General features: G+C 51.2%; 1 protein-coding gene across 1 annotated transcript in view; it reads left to right on the forward strand.

Annotated features, from left to right (window-relative positions):
• Positions 1 to 2,698: 2,698 nt before the first annotated feature.
• The window catches only part of LOC311353864 (protocadherin alpha-C2-like), a gene marked incomplete at both ends in the record, with an annotated part of 28,085 nt that continues 17,300 nt past the window's right edge, over positions 2,699 to 13,483 (forward strand). The window contains 2 exons of the mRNA XM_084473668.1: positions 2,699 to 5,251; positions 11,004 to 11,194. Of these exons, the coding sequence (XP_084329794.1) occupies positions 2,699 to 5,251; positions 11,004 to 11,194 (2,744 nt within the window). The remainder of the gene's footprint in view (positions 5,252 to 11,003; positions 11,195 to 13,483) is intronic.

Here is a 13,483-nt window from a genome sequence, read left to right on the forward strand (position 1 = left end):
GTGCCAAGCACTAACATTTGCTAGGTTAACCCATTCCCCATATACAACAGAGATAGCTAGGCTAAGTCGCTACATGATGCTAAGTACTATTCTTAAGTGCCAGGACGTACAACTTACAACAAGCACGTACATTGACTCATTAAGTGATGTCACTAGAGGGGCAATTTTCAAATAACTCGTCAAAATTGCACCCGGTTATGAAACAGCTAAGTTTACCTATCCATCCCGTATATGTTTGCGACTCGTCCTCATTATGAAAACTTCCTGGATTATAGACGCAGCATCCTGGTGTATCGAGACAGCCTGTGAATAATTTCTCTCGGGGATTAAACAATTTCCACCGGGGATTAATACCACCCTCTGAATCTGGATGTGTCAGAATGAGTTTGTGTGGCACTCCGGCTGGCCAATCACGTTCCTTTATGGCTCGGGTGTGCCCCGCCTAGACACACCCCTGTAAACATTTTCGGTGGAACGAGGAACCAAGGAAACACACGCTGTGTTCTGATAGGTTCACTCGTACCCTCACCCCCCTAACCCCTGTAGGGGGAACACTACACAGCACACTATGTAGGGAGGTCATTTATTTAAAAAGCTGTAGTCGCCGTCCATTTCTATTGGCTGGATCTGACAGCAATGGAAACTGCAGTGCATCATGGGATATGCACCGTACTGCATGGGATATAGTGTGGGAATAAACGCACATCAGTTGTGCAATTCTTTATGGGGCGTCATGAGAACAAGGCAGAGCAACAGGGAACCGACGTATACGCTCACATTTAGAAAACGACAGAATGGTGACGGTGATGCCCAAATAGTGCACTATAACTTTATCAGTAATCCACCACAATAACATGTAATAATAATGTTAGTATCCGTTACCATAATTTGATGAGACTATATTGTCCGACTACATGAACATGAATGATCCTACAGGGTGCATTATGGCTGCTGCCTATTGGACTCCTTCTCCCAGCATGCACTGCTCTGGGCAGCTGCTGTGACCTCTTCACAGTAAAACCCTCCCTAGCACCCCTCTGCACCCTGCAGTAACGATGCCTCACCATCACACCGCCGCCCGACACACAGGGTCTGCTTCCACTTGACAACAGTAACCCCTGACAACAGACGACAGTTCTGACACACCATTAATAACTGTTGCATTGTTTTAAGGTGTGGTGTGTTGGTTGTATGCTATGGTTTATTGCTTAAATAGAATGGTTTACTATGGTATATAATGGTTTAGTTTATTGGTATAGAATAGTTTATTATGGTATAGAATGGTTTAGTTTATTGGTATAGAATGGTTTATTATGGTATGGAATGGTTTAGTTGATTGGTAATTGGTAATTGGTGGTTTATTAGAAAGGTTAATTATGGTTCTTGGTAGTAGGATTGGGATTTAATTTTGCTCTTTTTTATTTGTTATATACTTATGTACTTTTGTTTCACCTGTTCACTATAAATACTATAAATAAAAAATATAAAAAACAACTAAAAAATATAAATACTAATTGAACATGTGTGACTTGGTTAGAAATAAAAAAATCTTCATTTGGTGGAGACATAATTAATTGTAAATAAGCGAATTAAATTGTGTAGTAATTAATACGCAATTAATAATAATAAAACTGTACCCCGGCTGTGCGGCCGTTAGATGTTTGCAGACGTTATCACTCCGGTAGCAGCAGAAGAGAGAGACGACTGCAGCCGGGTCCACCAAGGGCATCGGAGACGGATCCTCCGTTGATGAGAGCTGACAGCCCTCCTCCCGATCTTCCCGCTGACAGCGCTCGGCGGAGCCATGATGGCCACACCGGCTCCATCCTCAGCGCGTTCACGTGGGCGGGAGGAGGCATGCGGTTCAGACAATGGACGACCAACACCCCTCCGCCACCCACAACGCGCCCCTCGTGTGTTCAGGTGTGGGTCCACCAGAGCTGGTGAACGTTTAGTAGACAACATCATCCTGCTCATCGGTTATTCTGACATCATTCCTCTAATCAACAGTTAGAGGAATCCGGACATAGTGAACACGGTTGTGATTGGTATCACCTCCACATCCTGAGTCTGGCTGTGTCTCCTTATGGTGTGAAGTGAAAACGTTTCATATGCGACACGGATGTTCCCCCCGAGAGGCTGAGCACTGGCCATCAAACACAAACGGAACGACATTATTAGGCCTACGTGTCGTTGTTTTATTAACGACTATGAATGAAAGAATGAATGAATGTTGGTCACGATACAGTTAAATAAACGCCATCGTTTTACGCGTCGCGGTGGAGGATTTGGATGAGAGGGTGAGGGGGGTGGGGGCGCTGTGTGTGTGTGTGTGTGTGTGGGGGGGGGGGGGGGGGGGGGGGTGCGCTAGGGTGGATCATCCTACAGTCTGTGGGATGAAAACACACCAGTCAGCAGCACGCAAAGGAGACGCAAAAAGCCACACACACACGCGCACACACATACGCAGCCACACACACATCGCCACGGCACCGTCAGACAAAGAGAACATGGGCGCACTGGAGAGGAGCCCCCTCGCGCGGTTCACAGGATGGACGTGCAGCCGCCGGTAACCGGAGACCGACGGAGGAAAGCCCACTTTAACGCGGTGGTGGGATGAGAGAGACTGCGACGAGCAGAGAAGCAGGCGGAGAGCTGCCGCGTTTAATCCGTCCGCACACCCCACGAGGAGCGCGCCATGGCCGTGGCCATGCGGAGGACGTGTGAGGGGACAGGGACTCATGTGCCTTTTGGTGTTCTGCTGTTCCTCCTGTGTTGTGGCCTTTCATTCGGACAACTGCGGTACACGGTGACCGAGGAGGTGGAGAATGGCGCACTGGTGGGCGACCTGGTGCAGGACCTGGGGCTGGACGGGAGGAGGCTGACCGGCCGCAAGATGAAGGCGACCTCCAACAGCGGGAAGCGCTTCGTGATTGTCAACCCCAAAAACGGAAAGCTTTTCGTGAACGAGCGCATCGACCGGGAGACGCTCTGCGACGCGACCGGCACCTGCCTTATCAACCTGGAGGTGTTCCTGGAGAACCCCTCCGAGGTGCACCACGTCGAGGTGGAGGTGCTGGACGCCAACGACAACGCGCCGCAGTTCCCCCGGGACGAGTACCAGCTGGAGATCATCGAGTCCGCGCTGCCCGGTTCCCGGTACCCGGTGGAGAGCGCGGAGGACTCGGACATTGGATCCAACTCCCTGCGCCTGTACCAGCTCAGCACGAACGAACACTTCGCGCTTGTCTCCAACAAACCCTCCACGAACAACAAGCACATCGAGCTGGTGCTCAAGAAGCCGCTGGACCGCGAGCAGACGCCTTACCACCAGCTGATACTGAGCGCCGTGGACGGCGGCTCGCCGGAGAGAACGGGAACCGCGACGATTAACGTGCGCGTCCTGGACGCCAACGACAACGTGCCGGTGTTCGACAGCTCGGTGTACAAAGTGAAACTGCCGGAGAACTCGGCCAAAGACGCGCTGGTCATCAAGCTGAATGCCACGGACCTGGACGATGGCACCAACGGCGAGGTGTACTACTCCTTCAGCAGCTACACCCCCGAGAGGGTGAGGCAGATGTTCTCCATGGACGCCCACACGGGGGAGATCCGGGTGAGGAACAATGTAGACTACGAGGAGACCAACTCCTATGAGATGTACATCCAGGCCATGGACAAGGGCCCGGGTGCAGTGGCCGCCCACTGCAAGGTGGTGATCGAGGTGGTGGACGTCAACGACAACATCCCGGAGATCGTGCTGTCCTCGCTGTCCAGCCCGGTGCGGGAGGACGCTCGTCCGGACACCGTGGTGGCGCTCATCAGCGTCACCGACCGCGACTCGGGCGCCAACAAGCAGGTGAGCCTGGAGATCCCCCTGACCCTCCCCTTCCGGATCAAGTCCTTCCGGAACTACTACACCCTGGTCACCTCGGGGTTCCTGGACCGTGAGACCACCGACGCCTACGACGTGACCCTCAGCGCCACCGACGGCGGCCAGCCCCCCCTCTCCTCGCAGAAGACCATCCGGGTGGAGGTGGCCGACGTCAACGACAACCCGCCGCGCTTCGAGCAGACGTCGTACACCGTGTACGTGACGGAGAACAACGCGCCGGGCGCCTCGCTGTGCACCGTGCGGGCGCAGGACGCCGACGTCCGGGACAACGCCCGCATCACCTACACCGTGCTCAACGACAACAACCACGGCATCCCCGTCACCTCCTACGTGTCGGTGAAGGCGGAGTCGGGCGAGGCCTACGCGCTGCGCGCCTTCGACTACGAGTCGCTGCGCGAGTTCCACTTCCAGGTGAAGGCCCAGGACGGCGGCATCCCGCCGCTGAGCCGCGTGGCCACCGTCTACATCTACGTCATGGACCAGAACGACCACGTGCCCCGCATCGTCACGGCCACGCGCGGCAACGCCTCGCGCTCCACCGAGACGGTGCTGAAGAACGCCGAGCCCGGGACGCTGGTCACCAAGGTGGTGGCGTACGACGCCGACGCCGGCCCCAACGCCTGGCTGGTGTACGTGCTGCAGCAGGCCAGCGACGCCGACCTCTTCAAGGTGCACGAGCACACGGGCGAGGTGCGCACCACGCGCCGCGTGCTGGAGGACAACTCCACCTCCTTCTCGCTGACGGTGCTGGTCCGCGACCACGGCCAGCCCGTGCTGTCGTCCACCGCCACCATCACCGTGGCGGTGATGGAGCCGCCCCAGAAGCCGGCGCCGGACCCCAAGCGGATCATCCGGCCGCACAGCACGCTGCTGTTCTCCAACGTCACGCTGTACCTCATCGTGGCCCTCAGCGCCACCACCTTCGTGTTCCTGGTCACCGTGGTGGTGCTGGCCATCGTGCGCTGCCACGCCTACTGCACCACGCCCGGGTCCTGCTCGCCCTGCTGCGTGTCCCAGAAGGCCCCGCCCGACGGGGGCAACAACAGCGTGAGCGGGGGCGGAGCGGGAGGCGGGGGGCCGGGCGGGCCGCAGCCCAACAGCAACGTGGTGCTGCGGCGGGACCTGAAGGTGGAGCCGCACTACATCGAGGTCCGGGGGAACGGGTCGCTGACCAAGACCTACTGCTACAAGACCTGCCTGACGGCCACCTCGGGCAGCGACACCTTCATGTTCTACAACACGGGCCGGCCCATCAGCGGCACCTGGGGCAGCGGCGCCGAGAGGTTCTTCACCAGCAACAGCGGCTTTGTGAGGCGGCTCAGCATGCCAGACAACTCCCTGCAGATCTGCCCCGAGGTGGGTGCCGGTCCGGGGGTCTGTGTGTTGGGTGCTGGTCCGGGGGTCTGTGTGTTGGGTGCTGGTCTGTGTGTTGGGTGCTGGTCCTGGTGTCTGTGTGTTGGGTGCTGGTCCTGGTGTCTGTGTGTTGGGTGCTGGTCAGTCTGTGTGTTGGGTGCTGGTCCTGGTCTCTGTGTGTTGTCGAGGTGGGTGCTGGTGTCTGGGTGTTGTGTGTGTTGTGTGCTCATGTCTCCACCTTCCTCCAGCGCAGTGGAGGAAGGCTGAAGCATCGAGCTATTTCGTCTTCAGAAAGGATTATCCATTCCAAGTTAAGGGTTTAGATGTCTTTAAGGTAAGGGGGAGGGGGCATCTTGCTCAAGAGGCTTACAGCCACAGTGCAGACGTTGGGCTTCAAACCCAGTACCTCTGGGTACTCTCTGGGTACTGGTACTATCTGGGTACTGGTACCTCTGGGTACTCTCTGGGTACTGGTACCTCTGGGTACTCTCTGGGTACTGGTACCTCTGGGTACTCTCTGGGTACTGGTACTCTCTGGGTACTCTCTGGGTACTGGTACTCTCTGGGTACTCTCTGGGTACTGGTACTCTCTGGGTACTGGTTCCTCTGGGTACTCTCTGGGTACTGGTACCTCTGGGTACTCTCACACCCTAACCACTGGACTAGTGTTCCTGTGAAGCAGCCTCAAGGTTCTCAGTGCAGATGAGTTCAGCGTCAGAGTGCGTTCACAACTCCATCAAGGCCGTATAAACCATTCACAGTGAATGGACACTGAGACGACGTTACATTAGTTACTGCACATTCACTTATATTACCTTTATATTAAATCACATCTCATCCACCTCACTGGTCGGTTATGGGAGGAGAACATCTCTGTCATGGCGATCTAGTCGACAAAACGCTCAGAGGCTGTAGGTTTAGCATCCAGCTCAGCCAATCACAGCGCAGCATGTCAACATTTGACGGAGTGTGTTGTGTCTCGCACCTCTCTCTCTCACCCCACTCTCTCACCCTCTCTCTCTCTCAGCCCTCTCTCTCTCTCACCTCTCTCTTTCTCACCCACTCTCTCTCTCACCCCGCTTTCTCTCACCCTCTCTCTCTCGCCCCTCTCTCCCTTGCCTCTCTCTCTCGCCCCTTTCTCTCTCACCCCCCTCTCACCTGAACTCTACTCTCCCTGAGCTCCCCATGCCTGACTAGGCAGGGCTCGGGGCTTTGTGTGAGTGTGTGTTGTGATGATGTCATCGTGGACCATTCCCCACAGAACGGCCATGCTGTCTCTCACACTCTCACACTTCCTCTACTCAAGTTTCACACAATATCACGCGATGCCCGCTTGTCACAACTGCTCGGAGAGAATGAGCACAGACAGAGTGTATGAGTGTACGTGTGCACATATGTGTACATGCTAGTGTGTGTGTGTGTGTGTGTGTGTGTGCGTGTGTGTGTGTGTGTGTGTGTGTGTGTCAGGGTGGGAATTTCACGATGTGCCATGGCCATCGTTGTCCTGCACTTTGGCCTTGATGCCCTGTGAAAATTTTTTCAATTTAAGGCCAAGGTGGCCTTTGTGCCCCTGTCAAAGTTCCAGTGTAAACAACGCTAGTGACTCGTGGTGGGCTTTTGGAATTACGGCCATCCTAGTGCACGCAGTAGACTAGTCCCGTGTTTGTGGATCAGAGCGATTTCTCTGCTGTGATTGTTCCAAAATAAAACTTGCGCAACTTTGCGAGCCGCGCAGGTGAAGTATCAACATCACATGAAAGAAGAATGTCAACCAGCCTCCTCAGCAGTGTTTTTAATAACGCAGTTTAAAATAACGGTGTTAGGTAACACCGTTATTTTTTCAGTAACTGAACGCTACTGAACGTTAAATGCGGTGCGTTACTATGAATTGATTGAATAAACTGCGTAATCCAAAAGCACCCCTGGCTCCACACAAACTGATAGTGAGGAGACCGGGTGGTTTAACAAAGAGATAAGCGATTATGATTGGCTAAGGCAGAGTCATGTTTCATGATAGCCAATCGGAGCCAATGTTTTTACACACAAGCCAGGATATGCGTGCCACACACACACACAAACACCAAACAGATTCGATGAAGCAGTAGAAATGGCGAGTCCGGAGCAATCCGATGAAAAGTTGGCATTTTCAAGGTGGAGATATAAGCACTACTTCAAATTCATTGAGGTCAAAGGCAAGAACGTGCATGTAAAGTGAACATTATGTCCAGGAGGAAAGACTTTGTCGACATCCGTTGTAAGCAACTCTAATTTAATGAAGCATTTCACAACGACACACACATCTACAAAGCTACTTATTTTTTTTACAGTAACGCAAATAATTACTTTCCCTGGTAACTAGTTACTTTTATTATATAGTAATTCAGTTACTAACTCCGTTATTTTTTGGAACAAGTAGTGAGTAACTGAGTAAGTGTATCTCGATACTTCTGTGTTTAGGTCACAGTGGTGGCTGTTGTCTTTCTGTAGCAGTATTTGTCTGTAACTTCTCACTTCTATGGCCAGGCTTTGCACACTGTTTCAGCCTCTCTCTCTCTCTCTCTCTCTCTCTCGCTCTCGCTCTCGCTCTCTCTCTCTCTCTCTCTCTCTCTCTCTATATATATATATATAAATGTGAGTCTGTGGGGTTATGTGTGTTTGTGTGTGTGTGTGTGTGTGTGTGTGTGTGTGTATAAATGTCAGCCTCCTTCCCATTGGTCGGTGGTGCAGATTTGGACCGTCCCACCTGGGACCAGCAGATCTTTTCTGGAGCAACCGTGAGATAATTGCTCTGAAAGTTTGAACCACCACCGAACCAGCGGTCGGTTCTGCAGGCAGAATCTCTGCTCCACTGGCCCACAAACCCAGTGGTCCCGTTAGCCAGCCAGCACGGCTAGTTAGCCACCTAGCCCTGCTAGTTAGCCCACAAACCCAGTGGTCCCGTTAGCCAGCCAGCACGGCTAGTTAGCCACCTAGCTCTACTAGTTAGCAAGTTAGCCATGCTAGTTAGCCAGCCAGCCCTGCTAGTTAGCCAGCGAGCCCTGCTACACCAGGTTTATACTAAGACTGCTTTTCACTCATCAACCCAGAGTCCTGCATCACGTGATCACCGTCCCCAGGCCCAGCCTACCTGCAGGCCCGCAGTGCCAACATGGCCGCCACCACTGGCTCCTGATTGGCCCGTCTCTTAATTACTCGTTTTAGGTCGCGTCCCTAAACAGAAGTAGGACTTGATATTTAATTCATTAATGGCATAAATAAGCATTCATCTATGTTTAATTTATTCCTCCTTGTTTTTCTATTGTTTGTTGTTGTTGGTCTTAAACCTGAACAACAACATTGGTCATGTGCTCTACTTAACTCAATGGTAAACATACAGATTGCTGCTTGGCAGTAGTAAACAACAGCAGTAGTCAATAACAACAGGAACAGGATACACACGCACAGCACATGCTCAGATTGACCTCATTTTGAACCACACAGTCTGTGATGGTGTCTAGAGATGTATGTGTGTGTGTGTGTGTGTGTGTGTGTGTGTGGAGATGTGTGTGTGTGTGTGTGTTTGTGTGGAGATGTGTTTGTGTGTGTATATATATAGAGAGAAGTGTGTATGTGTGTGGTTGTGTGCATGAATGTGTGTGTTTGTCTAGAGAGATTTGTGTGAGGGGGAGTGTCTGTGTTTGGAGATGTGTGTAGCAATGTGTGGAGACGTGTCTGTGTTCGAGTGTGTTACGGTTCCTCTGGCTCAGGGCTAACGAGCGGAGGTGGAGACCTTTGGAATCATGCAGGTTGACGTGGCTAACTAGCTAGGCTATGCTTTATGAGGCTGTTTGAGGCTCAGTGTAAGAGGCTACGCTGTTTGAGGCTACGTCTGTGTGTGTGTGTATGTGTGGAGATGTGGTGTGTATTCCTCTCTCCTAAAGGAACTTCCTAGCGAGGTCTCTCTCATTTACCAGCTGCTCCTCCCCCATAACTTACCCCCCCCCCCCCCCCCCCCGCGCTTCTCAGATCACTGCGGTCTGAGAGCCCATCGCTCATACATCCGTCTCAGACCGGGGACAGCATTGGGTGGGGGGTGCATCCTGCCTTCATGACCCCCCCCACGACCTCCCGGCTGATTTCTGATGCTTGTCTCGTGATTTTAGCGGTGCCCCCCTCTCCTCCCCTCCCTCCCTCCTCTCCAATCCCCTCCGCTCCCCTCTCCTCCAATCAGATTACCAGACCAGGGGGAAGTGTGCGTGTGCTGGGAATCTGGTTAACCCTTAGACCTTCCCCTCCCTCCCCCTCGTCTCCCCTCCCTCCCCTCCTCTCCTTTCCCTCCCCCTCCCTCCCAGCCCTGGATTAGATTAGGTGTGAGACGTTGGGTCTCTGTTGTGTGAGGCTTCTCCGCGGCTGAGGCGGAGACGAGGAGAACGTTGTGAACAATATATATTAAATATTATATCCAGAGACAGCAGTGGCTGCTGTCTGGTCGGTGTCATGAGTTCAGCTCCCAGAACGGGTTCAAGTTCTTCCTTAACGATTTTTGTCGTTATTATTGGTATTGATTGAGTGTCAAAAACAGTGGTGCATAATTGCATTTCTTAGTTCTTAAATGGTAAATATAGAATATATTTAGTTAGATATATATACATATCGATATATGACATTGGATACAACCTGGAAGCCAGGCATGTGCTTAAATCCTGTTTACAGTTGTTGTTAAATTTAATTACCAGTCAAAAGCTGATTCTGTTTCAACTGTTTCTCACAAATATCAAACACAGTCAATTTGCATATTTTTAAATATGCTAAATTGCTCACAGATGTTGTGGAGTAAATTATGATCTTAGATTAAGAGAATTAGGAATAATGATTATTCTGACAGCCATGGTAAAATGAAAACTAAATAATTTCCCTCCATGCTATAGTAATGTTTTCTTGAAAGGATCGCACTGGCTAGCAGGTCCCAGCTAGCATCACAGTATACCGTAGCGCCACAAGCTACGTTGAATCCTCTTCAAACACACACACACACACACTCACACACACACTCTAACGTTGTCTTTCAATCATTCCCGATATGGATCATGGTTCCATCTGACGACTAGACGTTTGAGATCCTTTCTGTGAGACAACATCCATGGCTGATCGCTCTGAGGAGACACAAACTTCACTCTGGACTCTATTCCCCGGGGGGGATGTGGTTGCCGTGGTGATGAGAAGCCCCAGCTCATTGGCTGGATCGGAGGCAGTGATTTACCTAAGGGTAGATGGGAGTGTGCTGCGAGTCTAGAGAGCACATACACTCACACAGACAGACACACACACACATACATACACAAATGTTTCCTTATCTTTTAATACATAATCAATGATTGTGTGTGTGTGTGTGTGTGTGTGTGTGTGTGTGTGTGTGTGTGTGTGTGTGTGTGTGTGTGCGCGCATGCATGTGTGTGTGTGTGTGTGTGTGTGTGTGTGTGTGTGTGTGTGTGTGTGATATCCGGGGCCAGGATGTGTTTTGTGATTAATTGATGAGGCCATGGCCAGGCCTGCTCTGTATGACATCATACTAATCTCTCCATCTCTCCCTCTCCCCCTGTCTCTGTCTCTACCTAACTCCATCTTCCTCTCTTTATTCTGCATCTTCTCTCCCTCTTTTGTTCATCCTCCCTCCCTCCCTCCCCAACCTTTTTGTCTCTTCTCTCTCTCCTTCTCTCCCACCTCTCCCTCTCTCCCTCTCTCCCCTCTCTCCCTCTCTGTCCCCTCTCTCCTTCAGCCGAAGGCGCCGAATGCTGACTGGCGATATTCAGCCTCTCTGAGGTCTGGGATGCAAGCGATGCAGGGCATGCCGGGGATGCAAGGGATGCAAGCCATGCAAGGGATGCAAGCCATGCAGGGAATGCAAGCAATGCAGGGAATGCAAGCGATGCAGGGAATGCAAGGCATGCAAGGGATGCAGGCCATGAGGTAAGTGAAGTTTACAAGTCTGATTTGTCCAAAAAGGCTGCAGAGTCAATCCTTCGTTCAACTCTTTAATCCTGGGCTTGCGCAAGATACCCAGAACAACCACCTTCCCTGGATACCTAACTTCTCTATTTCTGCGTTAGTCCTGCTTGCTTTCCCATTATTCTTCACAAAACACAGTTCATATCAAAGCACCTAACAAGGGAAGGTAAACTGTCATTTTACAAAACGGTGCAACAACTGATTCCTATTGGGTAACCCTTATTCCAATCAAGCCAATCACAAACCGCCTACACCCTCATAGGCTAAAGATTTGGGGGGGGGGGGTGATACTTGGCCATGATGGGCCCCAAACCTGTTGGTCTGTGGGGGGTCTGTCGTTGGGGGGAGGGCCATTTGGGGTGGGAGACAGACGTCTAGCAGGGAGGAGGAGGAAGACAGGAGGAAAGGGAATACACATAATCAACTAAAATGGGGGTCAGAGATCTGGCAGGGAGGGGCGTGAGGGCGAGGAGAAGGTGTCATCGACGAGCAGCGGGGGTCAGAGACAGGGCTCTGTCAGGGAGGGGGGGACCAGCAGGAGGCCAAACCAAATCGAACCGAACAATCAATACAATCCTCAACATGAGCAACATTCCCTTTCGACTCTTTGGTGAAATTAGACTTTAAAACGTTGAATGGGCGAACCTCTCTGTAATCTAACGTTTCTCTCTGCGCGCCATGAAGCTCGCTCTGTCCCCCTGGTCACATTCTGATTAAACATCTCATTATATCATAATACTAATATCATTTTAATGCCACTCATTTACATTAAACTGACAAGTCCCTTTCACAGCCCAACACACACACACACACACACACACACAGACCAACCCAGTGAGTATAGTACGTCATCTTCTCACGGTATCAGCACCGATAGCTCACACCGGGGGGTAGACCCCCTCCCCCTCCCTCGTTGGACCCATAAACTCCTCCCCCCCGTCTCTGTCTGAAGGAGCTCGGAGAGATAAAAGCTCCTATACAGCGTGTGTGTGGGGGTTACATATATATATGTTTGTGTGTGTTTGTGATGTGTGGTGTGTGGTATGTGTGGGTGTGCATGCGTGTGTGTGTGTGTGTGTGTGTGTGTGTGTGTGTGTGTGTGTGTGTGTGTGTGTGTGTGTGTGTGTGTGTGTGTGTGTGTGTGTGTGTGTATGTGTGTGTGTATGTGTGTGTGTCTTTGCTGGTGTGTGTGTGTGTGTGTGTGTGTGTGTGTGTGTGTGTCTGCCTGTGTGTGTGTGTGTGTGTGTGTGTGTGTGTGTGTGTGCGCTTGTGTTATGTAGGTCATTCCCAGCGAGCTTCAGTCCATCATTGGGAAGCAGGGGAGACAAACAAGCTGATGCTGGCACTTTCACACACACACACACACACACACACACACACACACACACACACACACACACACACACACAAACACAAACACACACACACATACACACACACACATAGACACCCCCCCCCCACACACACACACACACATCTCAATGTTATGTTCAACTTGTTACCATGATCATAAAAATGTGGAAAAAACATGGTGATGGTTGCCCAATTCACTGATGGTTGCCCAATTCACACACATACACACACATGTACATATCCACTCCCCCACACACACACATACATAACCACTCCCCCACACCCAACACACACACACAACCAATGAAACATGTACACCCCATATCTATATATTATGATAATCAATTCCAAGAGCACATTGAATCCCATTGACCCTTTGTCCATCGCTGCGTTACTGAGCTACAGACTGCAATAGAATTTCTCATTGAACATATCATATATAATTATATATGTCACCTATTATCTAAAGATAGAAATATATCATATCGTTCTATGTTTGAGAGAAAGAGAGAGAGAGAGCGAGAAAGAGAGAGAGAGAGTGGGGAAGAGCAAGAGAGATCTAAAGTGTTAAAAAGAGAGAGAGAAAGTATATGTACATATACTATGCGTGTGAGAGAGAGAGACAGGAAGAGAGAGAGCAATAGAGAGAGAGAGAGAGCGAGAGAGAGACAGATTAAGAGAGACAGAGAGAGAGAGCAAGTGAGCGGGGAGAGAGAGAGTATGTGTACATCCTATACGGTGCTGCATTGCAGAGGCACCACTCTCTGTTCCTCCTCTCACCTCCCCTTCAGGAATTCAAAAAAAAAAACAATCAAGGCACTCAGTGGCTGCCTGGTTACCTCTGCTAACACAGGCTCCTCAGCCTGAATCCTGTCGACTGCTGGGTGACTGTTTATC

This window comes from Micromesistius poutassou, assembly GCF_964030765.1.
Source record: "Micromesistius poutassou genome assembly, chromosome: 10".
Lineage (NCBI taxonomy): Eukaryota > Metazoa > Chordata > Actinopteri > Gadiformes > Gadidae > Micromesistius > Micromesistius poutassou.